Here is a 16,496-nt window from a genome sequence, read left to right as displayed (position 1 = left end):
GGAGGTTCCCAGGCTAGGGGTCTAATCGGAGCTGTAGCCACCGGCCTACGCCAGAGCCACAGCAACACGGGATCCGCGCCGTGTCTGCGACCCACACCACAGTTCACGGCAATGCCAGGTCCTTAACCCACTGAGCAAGGGCAGGGATCAAACCTGCAACCTCATGGTTCCTAGTCGGATTCATTAACCACTGCACCACGACAGGAACTCCAATCATGTCTAACCTTTAACCGAACACACACCTGTAGTGATTACTCTGGGACTATTTTACTTAAAATTTTTTTATTTGAAAATGCACTTAAAAGTCCAACACTTTTTAATATAAATTATGACTCTCAAACCCACTCCCATCACTCTAAATATTGTTCAAGTGATGGCAGCATACACATTAGAGAAGGTAGCTAAAGGTGAGAGCACAAAAGACTGTGTCCAAAGAATAGGAATAAGGCTCAAGATCAGGGTGACCAGAGTCCAGGAGTCCCCCATCTTTCTGCCCTATCCTATTAACCCTTTAGATCTAGTATAACCCTCAGGCTATTGAGCTACTTTAGGGCAACAAGATGAGCTACTTTCAGAGCAACTAGCTAGACTGGAACTGAACTGGGATATCTCTATGACCAAGTTTAGACACCAAAAAACTGCAGGAAATACACTGAAATTGGAAAAACTTAGAACCTTGGTCACTGTGGGTGGGGCGGACTGGAAGGCTGGTGGAGTCAGCAGAATAGATTCTAGTTCCCACACTCCTGACCCCCACTCCCATCAAACAGGATGCTTCCCGTTACCCAGCTAATGAGACCCCTGCTTTCTCAGCAGGCTGGAGCTCATCTGTTCTGCCCTCCCAAATCATCCTGCAAAGAAGGGGCCAGTACACCTGAGAAAACAAAGTGCCTAAAGACCCTGTTCCAACATTATTTTCCCACCTAAAGACTTCAGCATGGTGGGCAGTGGGATTTGGTCTTCAGACAAAACTCCCTGAGTCTTATTTGCGTCTGGTTCTAGGACTGGGGCACAGAAACAGAGCTTTAAATTTGGGGAGGATAAGCTGGGATGTCTACTGCTCTACTGCTTTCTCTCCCTCCCTCCCCCAGTCTCCCTATACCCTGGTCATGCCTCCACACCGCAGGAACCCCTTCTCCAGAGAGCGTAAGGGCAAGAGGCACAGTAGACGTCCATCACAGAGACATGAACCCATGCAAACACAAGCAATACACTGAATAAAGAAATGTTTTGAGATTATGTGCAGCCCTATTGAGGCTACTTTAAAAGGGGCCCTAGTTAATCCATGGCTCAGACTTAGGATGATTAAGTTGAAATCACTTAAGAGAAAAATATCTTGACTCTAGAGCACCGGCTCTCAACGGTAGGTGATTTCGCCCCTTAGGAGACATTTGGCCAAGTCTGGGGACATTTTTGGTTGTCATAACTACAGTGGGCCAGAGATGCTGCACAGGACAGTCCCTCACTTCCAAGAATTAATCCAGCCCAAAATGCCAAAAGTGCCTACTTTGAGAAAACTTGCTCTAGAGGTCTTCCTGTTCCCACGCTGTGAGGACCTTAAGAATACTCAAGGAGGATTGTTTTACACCTATTTATCTCACCACCACTCCCATCCTCCATGATCAGTAAGGCTACCCTGAGACATAACTCCTAGTTTTGTTGCATTCTGGGTTTCTCTCCAGATCCCCCTCCTGCTCTGACTAGGCCAGCAGAGAGGTTGGCAGAGGTGCCCAAGACTTTAATGGAATGTCTTCGGGTTAAGACTGGCCCCTTAACTCTTATCCAATGGGAAACAGTAGGGCTGTGGGCAGGGTTGGGGTTAAGGAGAGAGGTAGTAGCAGGATGAGGATAATTAAGAGAAATCATCTTAAATTAATTTTTTAATTAAAAAAGTAAAGACCTTAGGGGGTGAGCAATGCTAAAGAAACATAGGGTTAGAGGCCTCCCTAGAGAAAGACCTTGGTATTGGCAGAGAAATACTGAGGGACTATGAGCTTAAAGTCTGAGATCTAAAGAGAAAGAGTAGGCTAGCCAGTGGTCACCTCCCAGCCCCTGCTTGACGTCTGCTTCAGCTCATTCCAGGAGGAAAGAAAAGGGCAGGGAGGTAGGGAGCTTCTCAGCAAAGCCGGTTTCAGCTTCGGTAATCTCGCTCACCCACCTACCACATTTAAGGAGTTCCAGGTTGAGTTTAAAAACATATGGCACCTAGACCATCATTCAGGAGAAGGGAACGCATTCCAGGTTCCCAGAAAACTCCTATCTCAGATCTGAGAGTGTCCAGGGCTTCAGCTAAGCTCCTCTGGCCAACTAGTAGTCACTTGGTCAGTCCTGCTGCCTTGACCCCATCTCCAGGAGGGGCTACAGCCAGAGGGAGTAGAGGGAGTCCAGCCCCCAAGTCTTCTGAGGCACTATTAGACAGGGAAAAGAAGGGCCCTGGGGTCACTGATTCTAGGAGGGCATCTGGTGGGGACAGCATCTCTTCTGGGCTGGACACAGTGAAGGCTGGACACACAGCAGAACCTGATTAAAGAAAAAAAAGCTTAGCCTCGAAGAAAACCTTAGGGAAAAGGCACCACTTGGTTCAGGCTCTTAACTATTCCCACAGTGTGCTCATTTTTCTATCTACCTACCTGCATATCCCTTTCTCTCTGCTTTTCCGGACCCTACATTTTTTTTCCCTTTTTTTTTTTTTTGGTCACACCCACAGCATGCCGAAGTTCCCAGGCCAGGGATCAAACCCACACCTCAGCAGTGACCCAAGCCTCAACAGTGACAATGCTGGACCCTTAACTTGGTAGGCCACCAGGGAACTCCTGGAGCCTACATTCTTTTTGTTTGTTTTTGTCTTTTTAGGGCTGACCCTCAGCATATGGAGGTTCCCAGTCTAGGGGCTGAATTGGAGTTGTAGCTGCTAACCTATGCCACAGCCACAGCAGATCTGAGTCACGTGTGTGACCTATACCACAGCTCACAGGAACACCGGATCCTTAACCCACTGAGCGAGGCCAGGGATCAAACCTGCATCCTCATGGTTACTAGTCAGATTTGTTTCTGCTGAGCCACAACAGGAGTTCCTGCATTCTTGACCCTTCCATTCTAATTTTTTTTCCACCTTTCACTTCCCAGTCTTGCAGAGGATCACGGTTCTGAGGCAGGAGGCTGGAAGTGTTGGATGGGTTTCTCTAATCACTCACCATTCCTATTGGAGCTACAAGCCCCTAGAATTGCTCCACGGCCTGTCTCGGTTTCCCTTGGATCTCATCTGCTCCTGAACTGCACCTGTCTGTGAAAAAGCACATGTGAGACCCTCTACCAGGTCTTCATACGGCAGAGAAAGAGACCTCCCCCCTGGGCCCTCCAAGGAGGAGGCTGGCCCACCTCCCTACAATCAGTCTGAAAAGGCTATAACTAACCTCCATTCCTCCAAGGGAAGTCTCAATGCCTCCCTTCACACTGGCCTTTATGGGAGTGAGATAAAATAGGTTTTACTAGTGAGGTCCTGTCTCATATTTACCTGAGATTCATAACTGGTGGTGAAAAGACTCCTTTGCTATTTCCAAGCCCATTTCCCTTATTTTGAGAGAGCAAAAATGCATATCAAACATTATTTCAGACAGAGATGCTCAGTCTTTTCCCTGCCCGAAAGCTCCAACCACAGTATGACTTCCGTGGCGATGAGACAGCAGTTCTTAATTAATAGAAGGAAGGGTTATGGTTTTTGGAAAAATCCCTCCAAGTAACTATATATATATATCCCCCATCCCAAAGAGAAACAATCTGTTAATTACAAAGATGAGGAAGCCTAGACCAGAGACTTGAAATGCCAGATTTCAGATTTATGCAGCCTGTGACCAGGACTAGAACCCTAGCTTCTTGCTTTCTTTCATGTATTTTTCTTTCTTTCTCTTTCTTTGTCTTTTGAGGGCCGCACCATGGCATATGGCAGTTCCCAGGCTAGGGGTCTAATCGGAGCTGTAGCTGCTGGTCTATTCCACAGCCACAGCAACACCAGATCTGAGCTACATTTGCGATCTACACCACAGCTCATGGCAACGTCGGTTCCTTAACCCACTGAGTGAGGCCAGGGATTGAACCCACAACCTCATGGTTCCTAGTTGGATTCATTTCCACTGTGCCACGACAGGAACTCCCTCAGGTATTCTTCTATGCCTCTAGCTATGCTCTATACTTTTAATAAGGGGCACAGTTCTAGGCCACAATCCCATATCAACCTTTCCCCATTCCCTCGTTACCATGGCAAGTCCATCTCCGGCCCCCATCTCCCCAGAGCCAATGTGAGTCAGGTGGACAAAATTCATTGGTTCCCCAATCATGGTCCGGTCAATCCGTCTCCTCTTCTTCTTCTGCTTGGAGAAGATAGGGAGTTACGCCTGAAGCCCTTTCCTCCAGTCACAGTGGAGGAAAGGAAAAGAGTCTGAAAAACCACTAAGGGAAGAGCTAAGGGCTTGGTGGGAAAGGGCATATTGCATTACAATAGGGAAATCACTAGGGTATGAAGAGCAAGGCTGGAATGACATAAACATAGAGAGGACACAGGCAGGATGGTAAGGGCAGTGGCCGGCAGAGTGAACACTGGACAAAGAAAGGACATGTCAAAGTCACTTGTGGCTGATGAGGAAACAATGGGGAAAACTGACAGGTAGTAAGTGTCACCTACAACCCCTGCCCAACTCAGAATGGACAGGAACAGGAAGTGATAGCTAGGACTCTTCACTTCGTCCACCAAGTCCCCTTTATCCCGTGTACACACCTGCCTGGCCATAGAAGCTATCCTGACAAGGAGGGAGGCAAGAAGTGTGCTTTTGGACGGCAGCCCCTAGATGATGTGTCTACTTCTCAGGACATGGTAACTGATTTCTATAGGGGTTGGGGAGACTCACCGGCTGGGGTTTCTCCACCACGCAGCAGCCCAGTTTGTGCCAAAATTCACTCATGTTCCCTGATGGTTCCAGTTTCAGTCTTCTGCCTGAGGCCCCAGGGGGCTCTTGCTCTGGTGCCTTAACTGCCCACGCCTCACTCGCCTCAGGCGTAGCACCACCCTGGGTTTACTTAGCTGGACAGGTCTAGAGAAAGCAGAGTCCCTGGAGCCCTTAGCTGAGCAGTGAAGGTCAGTGTCTTAGACCCTGAGACTAGCAAAGCCAGAGACTGGGGTGGGTGTGCAGACAGGCACAAGATTATGTCTTCCACAGACCTGGAACCCTGGATGAGCAGAAAGTAAAGAGAAAAGAAAAGTTATGAGAAATTCCCCCCTCCCCCACTCGAGAGGCCTCTTGATGAGCCCGTATCCCCTGGCTCCCCCTTAAAGGCCCTAGTCCTATAACCAACACTAAGCTTCTCCAAACATAAGGATCTGAAAGTCTGACTCTCAGAGAAAGGAAAAGAACCAAAAGGGCACTGAGGGGTTAAAGAGTGTTAGTTGCTGGTTGTGGGGGAGAAGAAGGGGGCTAGAAGCTGGGGTGAGACGATGGGAGGGGACCAAAGGACACTGACAGAAATGAGCAAAGTGTGGGGGTGCTTCAAGCTCCACCTCTCTTCTCCCCGGTTTAGGGCAGAAGGGGAGGGGCATTTAAGTGACTTTGAAGAGGAAATGGTGGTTTTTGGTTCTCACAAACAAGGCCTCCACCCCTGACCCTCCCTTTTTCCTTACCTTACCCTGAACACCTAATTTTCTTAAGACTAAGAGAGGCCCTGACTGCCTAGGTTCTAGGTGACTAATTGCAGTAGGTTGTAACCTAAGAAAGACTTTCTACAGTGCGGAATTTCTTCCCTCTTGGGTCCCTGCCCTTGTTTCTCATTTCCCTCAACTGAGATCCAACCCCTCCCAGAGGCCATTTAAGAGTTCCTTTATTACTTGACCTTGAGCTCCTTCCTGAAGGCTGCCCACAGTTTTATCTGTGTTCTATATCAATGCACTCCTGTGTGTGCACTTCTGTTTGCTCACAAGTGGCAAGGCCGTATTTCTGTGTGTCTTACAGCGATCATCTGTGCACAGATTGTAAGTACCTGCGCCAGCTATCTTCTGTCCCATGAGGAATATTTTCCCAGCCTCTCCACCCTCTTCACATGTCCTATCGTGCCACTTTGCTCTGTCTCACACCCCATAGGGCCTGGGCCTCCCTCCCTCCCCGCTCCCCTCATGCTGTGACCTGTTCCCTCTTCCCTCCTCACCACTTCCACCCCCGAGCTTCATCAGCCAACCAGACAAGAGGAACTTTCCAATAGCAGGAGCTTCCAAGGAAAAACGTCCTTCCCTCTTCATTACTGCAGGGTTTCCTCTGTTTTCACTGCACTCCCTGGTTCTATAATATAAGCCACCTCAGAGATTCCAACAGGGCAGTTACACTTTAGCCTAAATAGGGCTCTCCCCGCCCTCCAGGACTGGAACCCTCATACTCCGGCACCCTAGACTGATCTAAGGACTGAGAGAGCTTTTTCTCAGCCTTGAGGGGAGATCACACAAACACGGAGATACAGCATCTGGAGGATGATAGAACCTAGGAGTTTGGGCTTTCTCTTACTTCCCTTCCCACCACCGGAGGAGAGGAGTAAGGAGACAGGGAGGAAGTCAGAACTGAGCTGTCCAGAGAGGGGAGCTGTGGTCAGTGGGGAAGTCAGTCAGTCAGTCACAGGGTTTGTCATGATGGTGGTGGTGTCGGGTGGTAAGGGTTGGGGGGAGGGGGGTGAAGAAAACAATGAAGAATCAGAGGAAACCCCCAACATTACCAGATGGTCGTACTGAGACCGACCTCTCCCCCAGCAGCCCCCACCCCCACCCCGCTCGAAGCTGAGTGGACAGAAGTGGATGGTGGGAAGGGAGAGGAGAGAAGAGGGGGAGGAGGAGAGAGAGGGAAAGGGGCAGTGGAGGGAACAAGGACATTTCTGTTCCTGTTCCAGGGACCTGGCCAGAGCTGGGTGGAGGGAGACTGTGTGTGGGACTCAGCATGAAATGTCCAATAATGATGAGGAGTGACCAGGAAATTCCATTCCCTAGGACACAGGACATAAGGGTCTCTGAAACTTGGGGGTGGGGTGAGTGAGAGGAGAAAACCGGGCAGGGTGAATGTGCTGGTGGAGACGGGGGAGGGGAACAAGGCCAGAAAAGGAAGTAAGAGTGATTGGCTGCCACTCTCCTTTAAAATATCTTGAATGGGTTGAGGAAAAATCAAGTCTTGAACTGGAAAGTCCAGGAGGAAGAGCACCTGAACCCACTACCCACTGTCTCAACCCCACAATAAAGGGGAAGGGGCTGGGTAAACAGCAGCAGGGGTCAGGATTAGATCACGTAAGGCCGCATCCTGACAGCCAAATAGTGCAGAGAACTGGTAGGTAAGGTGAAATGCAGAGCTGGAAAGACATCAAGGTCACAATGGAGCTTAAGAGCTTTAAAACTACTGGGGAGTGAGAAGTGGGGAGAAAGGTTCCAGGGAGGAAGGATGTACAGAGGTAGTTCCCTGGTCCTGTTCTAGCCCCAAACCGGTTTTCCCGGTCCCGCTGCCTCCAGCCTCAAGGCCTCCAACCCGCTGCCTGACAAGCCTTCACAAGAAGCAGCTGGAGAGAAAGAGAAAGAGAACTGAGAGAATGGAGTGGGCTGTTCTGGCTATGAGCCCAGGACTGCAGCTGGTCCCCTATGGAGACCTCCAGACATGGAGGGCTGCTGCGGGGGCTCTAGAGAAATAGAGGTGAACCCCATCTTTCAGTCAAGTGACAAGCATTTGCCCCAGGACCAACTGTGTCCTTCCCCAGGTAGGTCTTGGGGAGGCTCAAGAGGAAACAGAGCTAGGCCCTAAAAACTCCCCCTTCCCAATATATTCAGTGACATAGATTCCATTTCTGCTCACCCCCACCCCCAACTCTACCTGGAAAGTCTCTGCTCCTCCCGAGGCTGAATTAGGATTGGGACCTCTCTGTGAATCTTTCCAACTGAGCCACTGCCTTCCGTGGCTGCCTGTCTCAGATCTAGACTCTCCCGGACCAGCTCCGCTTCACTTTGTCGGCACAGCCAACACTGAGGCTAGTTGAGTCTCAAAAGAGACTTTCTTCCCAACTCCCCAACACTCCAGACCCTTCTTTCCCTTCTACTCTTCATGGGCCTCACCTGTGCACCGCCCGAGCGTGGACAGGGACGGTCACTCACCGAGCGCACCCCTTCTGCCACCGACCCAGCATCTCGGCAGACGCGGACGCCCTTCTCCCCCACCCCCAGCATCCGGTGCGTCTCCGCCTGGCTGGGCAGGCGGGGCGCACCGGCCGAGCGACCGACTCCCAGTCCTCACCTGCTCTGCTACGGCATCCAGGCGTCCGGCAGCTGGTGGGGGGCCCCCGCTCGGTGCCCGCCAATGTGGGGTTCCCGGGCTCGCTCCTCGGCGCGGTGGGGAGCCGAGGGCGGGCCGGCAGAGGTGGGGCTGGCCGAGGGCGGAAACGGCCGCGACGCGATTACGAAACCCGTCCGGCTGGGAGCCGGGCGCACAGCTCCACTCTGGACTAAGGAGGCACTGCTCTGTGAAGGGACGTGGGAGGGGCCTCGGAAGCCCCCGGGGGCCGCCGCCCCTGCGGGTTGAACCCGGGAAAGTGGACCCTCGAGGAGGGCCTGGCATCCAAGCTGGACCCTCCGGAATCGCACTATCTCTTCGCGCGCCAGACGTTGCGGGGCAAGAGGAAGCGGAGCCCCCAAATCCTCCGGCCCCAACCTTTTTCAGAGATTTGCAGAAGCACGCACAGCCCCCAGTCTTCCTGTGCCCTATACCAGATGGAATAGAGCTGGGTGTATTTACCCGCCGGGAGGGTGGGGAGGCAAATCGGGAAGGATGGAGAATTTTTCTGATTCTCAAAAACAGTTCGTAACCTGAAATCAAATTGGGGAATAAAAGGACACTCCTCTCCTCCATCAATAGAGTTAAGATATTTAATCTATAGACCTAAAAGTAGAGGACAACGGACTGCTCATTCATTGCACCCTCAGTCAGCATGGGGGTGCTGGAAGAGCTCAGGAATCTTTGCGCAGACCAATGAGCCTACGGAGATGCTTTAATCCTGTCTCCCTCCCTAACGTGTTCTGGAACCTATCATTTGAATTAGCCGAGTCAGGCAGGGAGGGGGCGGGAAGTCCTTCCGCCCTTCTTAGGAGGGGCTGCATTGCAGGGGGAGACTGAGCAGACTGACTCAGTCACTGAACAGGGAGAGGGAGTGAGAAGACAAAGCCGTCAAAACCCCAGTAGCTTTCTTTTTCTCCAGCCCAGAGCAGACACCGGAGCTCCGAGGTACTCCCTCCATCTTTGGAACACGCTCATAATTCATCGATAACAGGTAAAGTAAACTGAGGGAGGGGGGCCAGGGGGCTGCAAAGATAAAGAGCAGCTGTTTCTAGTTAGACTGAAGACCCCAAATGAGGATGAGGTTGGGGGATAGTTCAAGAGGAGAGAAGGCAGCGCTGTGAACAGCAGATAGTAATTTGTTCACGGTTTTACATGTCTTTGCTAAGATCTCCATCCATGCCTTATAATCCTTTAGATTAATTTCTAACAATTTACATGTAATTATTTTTCAGCATTTATCTCATTCCATTGATCAATTTGCCTATATTGCCCTGATGATAATAAAATTATTTCTTTTATTTATCTTCAGTCTAGTTATCTAGTATCTTTCTTTTAAGCTGTAATTTGTTCTCCCGGTTTTTGATGAATCTCTTGTCCTACTGTGTCCCTCTAACCTCTACTTCCCTGTATTTTCTTTTTTTTTTTTTTTCTGTCGTGTGCCATTGCTTTGTCTACCCTCACCCCAAACTTATTCGTCTTGGTAGGAAGGATTCTGCGGGGGAGATTTGATGACATGGAGATTAATCCTGACCTTTCTTTTAAGCCTCCTCCCATTCTCAAACCTTTGCTCCAAAGAAAGAGGCAGCTTGAAATAGGAAGGTAGGGGCCTCTGTGTTGGAGAACTGCCTGATCCCATATTGAAATCTATACAATTCACAAGAGTTAGGGAGCAAATTCTGGAAAAGGAATGCTTATTTGCCTCTCTGTGAAATATGTGGGGGAAAGACATGGCTAATAAGAAGATCCAAGCCTAGAATAAGACACATACAATGAGATGCCAGAGAGGTTCCATTCCCCTCCACCACCATCCCTTGTCCTCCCTTCTTTGGTGGCAGCATGACACAGCAAGGCCCTGTTGGGTAGGCCCTGGATTCCCACAGAGGGTCTGGACAAAGGGTATTTGGGTGTGTCTGTGTGGCTCAGAGAGAGCCACACCATGCTATGTATTTGCTAATTGTGTATCTCTAAGAACAGACGATATTTAGAAATTACTTTTGCCTAAAATAACTGAATGCTTTAAAATGAAGGAAGGATAGTGCTAAGCATTTATGAAGCATGTGTTTTGGTACAAGACACTGTCCAAGCCCTTTAAGATAAGTAAATGAGAAATGGGTAGAGAATATCTGGGGAAGAGAAAGCTAGCTAAAAAGGGACCTTATGCAAAATCTGGGTACTTGGGAATTAAATTCATACTGTATTAAATTGAAAAATTTCATTACTAATGTAAAGGGTATTTTAGCTTCAATTTTTAGTGTAGTCAACATTCTTGAATGTCAAGCAATGTGATGCATTTGGTATTATGTACATATTTCTGAGTCAATGGCAAAGCTAGAGATTATAGAGCTTTAAAGTTAATATTTTATAAAACTTCCTCTAGCTTTTTTAATCACGAGAGAAGCTCTGCCAGACAATTGTGTGGACAGTTTCTATATATATATATATATATATATATATATATATATATATGCTGGTTGTAAGATAAGGATCTTTTTCAGTTTGTCAGAGAGCTTTTTCTCTTTCTCAGATTCTATCTTGCTCTCTTCTGCCTTTTGCATTTTTCACCATTCAGATCAGGATCACAGAAATAATCAACAGCTAACTCATTGAACATCCGTTCTTTAGGAATTAAGAATTCTTGCAAGTTTTGAGAATGTTGGTATAGGATTATATAAGGCTGTAGGCAACTATCAATGTACAATAAAAGGATCAGACTGGGGGATTATGAGACCCTACCCAAACTGACTGAATAATTTCTAAGGTGTTTTCTAGTTTTAAAATTCATGACCCCCCATGATTCTTTTTTTTTTCCTATGATTCTATTTTTTAAAGAACGTATTTTGTGCCCAGCATTGTACTAAGCTCACTCTGGAGAGGACTGGTAAGAGAGGGGATATAAAGGAAGGCAGCTAGATAGACCAATAACTCGTATGTTAGTTTGAAGAATCCCTGTGGGAAAAAGACAATCACATTGCTGACTCTAAGGTTTGCTTCTTAGGGTCTATAGTCTCAGACCTAAGACAGGGTTGATTGGTTGATAAGAACAGTATTTTCTGTAGCTTTCTGTGCACATGTCTCTGTACATGTTACTGTGGAGATGATCAGGGATGAATATCACAGGATGATGACTTCACCTTTCCAGCGTGCTCCCCCACCCTGTTCCAATCTCTGAATTACCCTCCTTCTAAGCAGCTTCTCTGCTGAGTAATGCTTAGTTCCCAGAGTTTATTTTGGAGCTTGAACCTAAGAAAAAGAGCAATTCAGAATTCACTTTCAAACATCCTAGTCTATCTATTTTCCATTCCGAAAGCCCCTACACTCATACATAATTGTGTTCTAGATTAAGGCCTATTTTTTCCGCCACATTATATGGGGACATTTTGGAACCTATTTCAGGCAACTATTTAGGAGTCTCAAGGTCCGGTGAGAGCCAATGGAGTGTTGGACCGGCTTTGTGAGATGTGGGTTCTATTTTTGGAAGCAGTGGAATGTTCTTTCTGATCCTTCGAGAACATTTCAACCAATGCTTTTTGCCTCTTCCCTTGGCTAGTAAGCAGCAGGGTGGAGGCTGCAGGGAGGTATAATAGCCTAACATTAGAGTGTGGGTGGGCTGAGCAGAAAAGGTGAGAGAAGTACTCAGTTAAAACATGAAAAAGTGGAGTCCCTGCTGCAGCATGGTGGGTTATGAATCTGACTGCAGTGGCTTGGATCACTGCAAAGGTGCAGGTTGACCCTGGCCCTGTGCAGTGGGTTAAAGGATGCTGCATTGTTGCAGCTGTGGCACAGGTCAAAGCTGCAGCTGGGATTTAGTCCCTGGCCAAGGAATTTCCATAGGCCTCAGGTGCGGCAATTAAAAAAAAAAAAAAAAAACCAGGAAAAGTATCTGTTATCGGAACTTCTTCCGGTCTAAACTTTACTTTCCTTACCTGAAATTCCCAATCCATTTGCTCTATCATAAGGTATGCTCTAGCATTAGGATCAGAGAAAAGAGATCCTGTTATAGCATAAGAAAATTCTTTTAGCACCTGGGTTTTGCTCTGAAGGAGAGGTAGGTTGGAGAGAAATAGGCTGTTAAGGTTTATCTGTGGGCTTACAAATGAAAGTGGCAAGGTATTCACTGTATTAGTGAGGGAAAATTATCAGCAGCCTTGAATGTGTTTTGTGTGCAAAGCCCAGCACTTGTGAAAAAGGTATGAAGTAGACTGGTATCTACTCTTGGGGAAATTCTCAGTCCCTTGAAGGAGAAAGATTATCCCTATGCAAGACACATAACAGTGATCTGTATCCCCAAAGTGATTTAGTCAGGTAAAACTCCATAGGTGTTGTGGGAAATGCTGAAAGAAATAGGGTAGATGGTGCTAAGTTTAAGCACCTCCTCCTAGAAGAGGCAAGTTTCTAGTAGGCTTTAGAAAGCAAGGAAGAGGAGTTCCCGTCGTGGCGCAGTGGTTAACGAATCCGACTAGGAACCATGAGGTTGCGGGTTTAATCCCTGACCTTGCCAGTGGGTTAAGGATCTGACGTTGCCATGAGCTGTGGTGTAGGTTGACGATGCGGCTGGGATCCTGAGTTGCTGTGTCTCTAGCGTAGGCCAGCAGCTACAGCTCTGATTCGACCTCTAGCCTGGGAACCTCCATATGTCCCAGGAGCAGCCCTAGAAAAGGCAGAAAGACACACACACACACACACAGCCAGGAAGCAAACAGAAAGTAGAAAATCATGGAAACCCTTTCAGAGGTACCATGACCTATTAAACCAAAGGCAGGAAGAAATCAAGGATGTAAAATATAAAGAGTTCAGGTGAAAGATTCCCCTAGGGACTTGAATGGAGTCTTGAAACTTGGGTAGTATTTTAAGATGGAGAGTGGAGAGAGTTAAGCAAGATAGGAATAAGCACAATTATAGCAGAGAATGAACTGCTGCTGGGAAGAATGGGGCCAGATTCTGGAAGGCCTTGAAAACCAGACCTAAGCAGTAGGCAGTAAATAAGCCATTCCAAGATGGGGAGGAGTTAGGAAATCATAGAACATGGCAATAGAGAAAGATTTCTGAAGCTTGTTCTAGGGAACTTGGACTATGTACAGAGGCAAATGGCGATGTAAAGTTTCCAAGTCAGGAAAGGCCATGGGCCACAAAGAGGTGGCTGTAGCATGAAGACTGACAAGTGGTTTCTTTCCAGGAAGTTATGAGGGACCCTGTGAGTAGCCAGTACAGCTCCTTTCTTTTCTGGAGGATGCCCATTCCAGAACTGGATCTGTCGGAGCTGGAAGGCCTGGGTCTATCAGATACATCCACCTACAAGATCAAGGACAGCAGCGTTGGCAAAATGACGGGGCAAGCAACCGGAGCAGAACAGGAGAAAAACCCTGAAGGCGATGCCCTCCTTGAGTACAGCACCTTCAACTTTTGGAGAGCTCCCATTGCCAGCATCCAGTCCTTCGAATTGGACTTGCTCTAAGCCCAAGACCTCTCTCTCCCACCACCATGCCCTCATTGCCTGCCTTTCAAACCCCTTCCTTTCCACCCCTTTGCCCTATCAATCTTGCCTTCTCCCCTCTATTGTGTTGAGGTGGTGCTGATGAATCTGCCAGAGTTGTGTTTTTATTTATTTATTTATTTATTTATTTATTTAATTTATTTATCTATCTTTCTTATCATTTTCTCTCGAAATCCCTCCAAGCCAAAAAGTAAAGGGTTCAAAATAATGGAGTACTGGGTCACAGGGAATCCTCCTCTTCCCCTAGATATTAATTCCAGAAAACAGGCCCAAAGAGGGCACCAGAGAGTCATATAATAGTGCAAGATGGAGGATTGATTTTTTTTTTTTAATTCATTTTGATTAGCTTCGAGATTGCTCAAAACTTTCTAATTTCTGGCTCCAGGCCAGTAAACACAAATATTTCTTCAAGGGTTAATGAAATCCCTGCAAGTTTTAATTTGAGATTATCTGCCACAAGACTGTAGGATTTCTGAAAGGCGAAGGTGATGACTCCTGCTTTTTTGATCCTGCTCCTTCTTGTAATACTCTTTTTCTCAGAGAAATTGGAACTAGTTAAAGGTATAAAACAAGAGGAAAAAAATACATCATGGGAGATGACAATAGAGGAAAGCAATGAATCACTTCAGAAATACTTACCGCTCTCAAAAGGGTTACAATATATATGCTTCTTCAAGCCTACTCACTTTACAATTTTGCTGCTGTGGGCTGAAAATTCTAGCTGAGGAAAATCACTGGGATTTCATATCTTAAAATGCAATCTTGCTGACTGTTGTGATACTGTGTGGGGTTTTATTCAGTTTCTAAATGGCACAGGGTTTGGTCCTTAGTATTTTAGTTTTGCTCTCTGGCATTTGCAGTGTAGAATAGTGATCAATGGGCCTCAGGCATAGTTCTTCAGCCACCTTGAGACCAATAAAATGAACAATCACACTCTGACCCTACACCTTGTTCCCACTCCTTCCAAAATTACTTCTGGTGATTTGTGTTGCCATTTAATCACTTCTTTAATAAAGACATTCAATCCCAGGACTGGACTCTTAGTTCTCTCTCCACAAGGGAAGCAGTACAGAGCGCCCACGTTCAGCTTATACATAATATCTAATATTAACTTTGAGGAAGAAGGATTTGAGTAGCCTTTATACATTAAAATGATGAACTTTATGTTGAACAGATAGGTGACAAGAAAAAGGGTGAAATCAACTTAAAATTATTATTATTTTTCTTAAGACCACACCAGCAGCATAAGGAAGTTTTCAGGCTGGGGGTCGAATTGGAGCTGCCGGCCTATACCACAGCCACAGAAACACTGGATCCAAGCCACATCCTCCACAACGCTGCAGCTCAGAACAATGGATCTTTAGCCCACTGAGCTAGGCCAGGGATTGAACCCACATCCTCATGAATACTAGTCCCCTGCTGAGCCACAGGGCAACTCCAACTCAAAATTATTTAAAGTGTTTTGGGAGAAAGCTGTAACCAGCCACTCTTGTGCTTGCCCAATAACGAAGTATTTGAGGTAATAATGCTAGATGCCTCAGGAGGTACCTGTGGCATTAAGTCTGCCGTTCATCATCTCAGCCTAGGTGCCTACAAAAAGAAACAAATTAACCCAAATATGTTATATGCTTATTTATAACTTGCCTCATTTAAAAAATAAACAATTTGGGGGAGTTCCCGTCGTGGCGCAGTGGTTAACGAATCCGACCAGGAACCATGAGGTTGCGGGTTCGGTCCCTGCCCTTGCTCAGTGGGTTAACGATCCGGCGGCGTTGCCGTGAGCTGTGGTGTAGGTTGCAGACGCGGCTCGGATCCCGCGTTGCTGTGGCTCTGGCGTAGGCCGGTGGCTACAGCTCCGATTCAACCCCTAGCCTGGGAACCTCCATATGCCGCAGGAGCGGCCCAAGAAATAGAAAAAAATAAATTAAAAAAAATAAAAAATAAAAAATGATAAAAAATAAACAATTTGTACTGATTTACAAATAGCTAATGGGTACCTACTATATGAGGCACTGAGCCAGACAACCTAAGGATGTAAACATGAATGAGATAAGATTTTGACCTTCAAATAAAAAGGGAAGCCGTAAATACCAGTTGGGACATTATGCCCTAAGTCCTTTAAAGAACAAGAGGAGGGAGTTCCCGTCGTGGCGCAGTGGTTAACGGATCCGACTAGGTACCATGAGGTTGCGGGTTCGGTCCCTGCTCTTGCTCAGTGGGTAGACGATCCGGCGTTGCTGTGAGCTTGTGGTGTAGGTTGCAGACGCGGCTCGGGTCCCGCGTTGCTGTGGCTCTGGCGTAGGCCGGTGGCTGCAGCTCCGATTCAACCCCTAGCCTGGGAACCTCCATATGCCGCGGGAGCGGCCCAAGAAATAGCAAAAAAAAAAAAAAAAAAAAAAAAAACCAAAAAAACAAGAGGATCTAGAGAAATCCAGAAAAGAGGGGAACCATGTAAATCTTCCCCATAGGGTTTGAAAGGCCCATCATCAACGACAAAAGCCAAAATCGAATACAAAATGGAGCAGTGATCTGTCCTTTTCTATGTCTACCTATTTTTGAAGGTCTTCTTTCCCAACTTGTCGCTGTCCTTCAGCTTACGGCGAAAGGTGGGTGCAGACAGGAATCAACTGTTTGGTAAACAAAGTGGCTAACTGGATTTGCAAACTCCCGTT

General features: G+C 47.3%; 2 protein-coding genes across 6 annotated transcripts; one reads left to right on the top strand and one right to left on the bottom strand.

Moving 5' to 3' along the window:
* Positions 1-265: 265 nt before the first annotated feature.
* On the bottom strand, positions 266-8,458 carry CDC42SE1 (CDC42 small effector 1). 3 transcript variants are annotated; one of them, XM_005663461.4, is made up of 5 exons: positions 8,295-8,458; positions 4,902-5,220; positions 4,254-4,364; positions 3,195-3,283; positions 266-2,520 (listed from the first exon to the last, which is right to left on the bottom strand). In XM_005663461.4, exons 2-4 carry the CDS (start codon positions 4,953-4,955, stop codon positions 3,209-3,211), a joined length of 240 nt encoding a protein of 79 aa, XP_005663518.1. In that variant the 5' UTR covers positions 4,956-5,220; positions 8,295-8,458; the 3' UTR covers positions 266-2,520; positions 3,195-3,208. The 3 variants fall into 3 exon arrangements, with proteins under 3 accessions (XP_005663518.1, XP_084876570.1, NP_001177122.1); XM_085020444.1 differs by lacking the exon at positions 8,295-8,458 and adding an exon at positions 8,156-8,213; NM_001190193.1 differs by lacking the exon at positions 8,295-8,458 and adding an exon at positions 8,117-8,175 and having other exon boundaries at positions 1,868-2,520.
* MLLT11 (MLLT11 transcription factor 7 cofactor) lies at positions 5,220-14,853 on the top strand. 3 transcript variants are annotated; one of them, XM_085020684.1, is made up of 2 exons: positions 5,220-9,324; positions 13,507-14,853. In XM_085020684.1, the coding sequence occupies exon 1, from the start codon at positions 8,106-8,108 to the stop codon at positions 8,577-8,579; it is 474 nt and encodes a 157-aa protein (XP_084876810.1). In that variant the 5' UTR covers positions 5,220-8,105; the 3' UTR covers positions 8,580-9,324; positions 13,507-14,853. The 3 variants fall into 3 exon arrangements, with proteins under 3 accessions (XP_084876810.1, NP_001231536.1, XP_084876811.1); NM_001244607.1 differs by having other exon boundaries at positions 9,169-9,324; XM_085020685.1 differs by having other exon boundaries at positions 9,183-9,278; positions 13,507-13,910.
* Positions 14,854-16,496: the final 1,643 nt, after the last annotated feature.

The sequence above is a fragment of the Sus scrofa genome, chromosome 4, assembly GCF_054392235.1.
Source record: "Sus scrofa isolate SSC_HxYL_T2T_F1_AM1 chromosome 4, Sscrofa_HxYL_maternal_Yorkshire_Landrace_v2.0, whole genome shotgun sequence".
Classification (NCBI taxonomy): Eukaryota; Metazoa; Chordata; class Mammalia; order Artiodactyla; family Suidae; genus Sus; species Sus scrofa.
Note: the sequence above shows the minus strand (reverse complement) of the source record. Positions and strands in the feature narration are given on the sequence as shown.

What these genes read in the sequence shown, in the direction of transcription:
- CDC42SE1 (XM_005663461.4), bottom strand. Translation starts at nt 4,955, where the DNA reads ATGAGTGAATTTTGGCACAAACTGGGCTGCTGCGTGGTGGAGAAACCC. An exon ending in TGGTGGAGAAACCCCAGCCG is followed by an intron (nt 4,365 to 4,901) that starts GTGAGTCTCCCC and finishes TTCTCCAAGCAG; the next exon opens with AAGAAGAAGAGGAGACGGAT. An exon ending in CCGGAGATGGACTTGCCATG is followed by an intron (nt 3,284 to 4,253) that starts GTAACGAGGGAA and finishes GCTTTTTCACAG; the next exon opens with ACAGGTGCAGTTCAGGAGCA.
- MLLT11 (XM_085020684.1), top strand. Translation starts at nt 8,106, where the DNA reads ATGGGCCTCACCTGTGCACCGCCCGAGCGTGGACAGGGACGGTCACTC.